Source organism: Bison bison, unplaced genomic scaffold (assembly GCF_000754665.1).
Source record: "Bison bison bison isolate TAMUID 2011002044 unplaced genomic scaffold, Bison_UMD1.0 scf7180017864234, whole genome shotgun sequence".
In the NCBI taxonomy this organism is placed as follows: Eukaryota; Metazoa; Chordata; class Mammalia; order Artiodactyla; family Bovidae; genus Bison; species Bison bison.
In genome coordinates, this window is record NW_011494806.1 from 43179 (window position 1) to 46038 (window position 2860).

Below are 2860 nucleotides of genomic sequence, written 5' to 3' on the forward strand. Positions count from 1 at the left end.
ACAGGAAAAACCAAAGCCTTGACTAGACGCGCCTTTGTTGGCAAAGTAATGTCTCCGCTTTTGAATATGCTATCTAGGTTGGTCATAACTTTCCTTCCAAGGAGTAAGCGTCTTTTAATTTCATGGCTGCAGTCACCATCTGCAGTGATTTGGAGCCCAGAAAAATAAAGTCTGACACTGTTTCCACTGTTTCCCCATCTATTTCCCATGATGTGTATACAATTTGGATGTTACTAAAAGCAGAGAATGGGTTTCCCAGGTGGCGCTAGTCATAAAGAACCCACCTGCCAATGCAGGAGACGTAAGAAACACAAGTTTGATCCCTGTGTCAGGAAGATCCCCTGGAGAAGGGCAACACACTCCAGCATTCTTGCCTGGAGAATCCCATGGACAGAAGAGCCTGGCAGGCTACAGTCCCTAGAGTCACAAAGAGTCAACTCAACTGAAGCAACTTAGCACACACACAAAAGTAGAGAATAGTGGCTAAAGCCTCAAGATCTGGGCTCCTGAGTCTGCGATTCTCACAAAACTTGGATGAGCAATAGAATTTCCAGAGAGACATTTGTAGAAAATACAGACTTCTGGGTCCAGTCCCTGCAAACTATGATTCAGTTACTCCAGAATGCAGGGGAGAAAAAAATCTACTCTTATTAACAAACTCCAGAGACCTCTTATAAAAAAAAAATTGGGAATCACTGATCTATCTTAGGACTTTAGTCTCTAAAGTGGGAGGGAAAGGTCTGGGTAAAAAGACAAAGATAATTTAACAAGGATTGGGGAGTATATATTACAGTTATATTGTATTTAAGTTTAAAAATGTGGAATAAGATTGAGTTTTACTAATATTTCATATACTAATTGACACTGGCATCCTCACTTAGTGTGTATATCAAATTTTAATAAGTAAAATATCCTGAGAAGGTTCAAGGTTTCAAACTCAGGGCTGTTGGTAGTAGCTATTCACTCATTTGTTCCCTTTCAGCTAATTATACTATTGAATGTTAACTAAAGTACACTTTACAAAATGTGTGTGTAACTCCATGGACTATAGCCCTCCAGGCTCCTCTGTCAATGGAATTTTCCAGGCAAGAATACTGGAGCAGGTTATTATTTCCTACTCCAAGGGATCTTCCTGACCCAGGGATTGAACCCATGTCTCCTGAATTGGCAGGCGGATTCTTTACCACTGAGACACCTGTGTTTAAAAAAATTCCCACAAACAGAGATGCTGGCCGATAATATTTAAAATGCAGAAAGCAAGAAGAAAATAGCAGGGTGGACATGACTCATGACAGGGTGGACAGAGGAAGCTCTCTGCTACTTTCTTCTTGCTTTCTGCATTTGCATTTTAAATATTATCAGCCAGCTTCATTTTCTTTGCGGGAATTTTTTTTAAGACACAGGGGTGCAGTGGTAAAGAATCAGCCATTTTACAAAGGAAAGCAAAAATAATCCAGGCATATTTCAAAAGAAACAGATCAAAAGTGTTTCAGTTATCCAAAAGACAATTTTAAACATGAATTTACAGAACCATTATAGAAACACTCTGTAAAAACTTATTTCCCAATATACTTTTAATATATATGGTGCTGTGCTGTGCTGTGCTTATTTACTCAGTCATGTCCAACTCTTTGCGACCCCATGCACTGTAACCCTCCAGGCACCTCTGTCCATGCAGATTCTCCAGGCAAGAGTATTGGAGTTCTGCTCCATGGAATCTTACCAACCCAGGGACTGAACCCAGGTCTCCTGCATTGCAGGCAGATTCTTTACAATCTGAGCCACCAAGGAAGCCCAAGAATACTGGAGTGGGTACCATAATCCTTCTTCAGGGAATCTTCCCAACCCAAGAATCAAACCGGGGTCTCCTGCATTGCAGGCACATTACAAGCTGGGCTACAAGGGAAGCCCATTGTATATAGTGTTTGAACTCAAATGTTTTTCCTGATAGTGCAAATGGAAAAGCTTGAGGGATGCTGAATTGAGAGTAGGAGGGGAAGCACTTATTGATCGTCTTTCTTCCACATCCTGCAAATGCTGTGACCTCTCCTTGTTTCTGTTCAGCTCTTCATGGATGCCCTGCTTCTGTGTACCTCAGAGCACAATAGTAAACCCCTGCATCTGCCGTCTGCACCTGGAGGATGAGCAGTGATGAAGAGAACCTCTCATATGTCATGTTGTAGCGTCCCTGTTGAGAAGGCTTTGAGCCCTTAATGAGGAGTCTTGGTGCAAATCCTGGGAAGTGAAGGTACCAGAAGAAGTCATAAACATCGGATACAGAGTGATTACAGGAAATTTCTGCCACAGCTCCCTCCAAAGAGACCACAGTGGTAGGCTGAAGTACTTGCTCCTTGCTCTCTGCTACTACAGGAAACAAACAAACAAACAAAAAAAGTTGTGACTTTGAAATTTAAAACAAATTTTAAAACAAAGACATATATTTTTCCAAGACCAGATGCTGAAAAGGCTTACTCACCCTTCAAGAGAGAGCTGAGGAGGAGACCCAGCCACACTGCTTCCAGAGTGCTCTGCAAAGCCATGGCCAAAATGCAGCTGGTCTCAGGCCACTTGCCTCAAGTGTGACACTCACAGGAAGCTGATTATAGGCTGCCTGTTTTGCATTTTCTTCTGTGTCATGACATCATCAGTCAGAATCTGTGAACCAAGAAGAATCACTACAATTCTGAGGCTACTTAATAACTTCATCTGTACTTTGTTCTGAGTAAGGAGTCTTAAAAAAGGAGATGCCCTGCAGGAGGAAATGGCAACCCACTCCAGTATTCTTGCCTGGAAAATCCCATGTACAGAGGAGCCTGGCAGGCTACAAGTCCATGGGGTCACAAAGAGTCAGACAGCACTT

General features: G+C 42.2%; 1 gene segment (V, D, J or C); it reads right to left on the reverse strand.

Annotated features, from left to right (window-relative positions):
* Positions 1 to 1981: 1981 nt before the first annotated feature.
* On the reverse strand, positions 1982 to 2571 carry LOC104993128. The segment is given in 2 exon segments: positions 1982 to 2364; positions 2477 to 2571. Coding segments are annotated over 2 exon segments (360 nt in total).
* Positions 2572 to 2860: the final 289 nt, after the last annotated feature.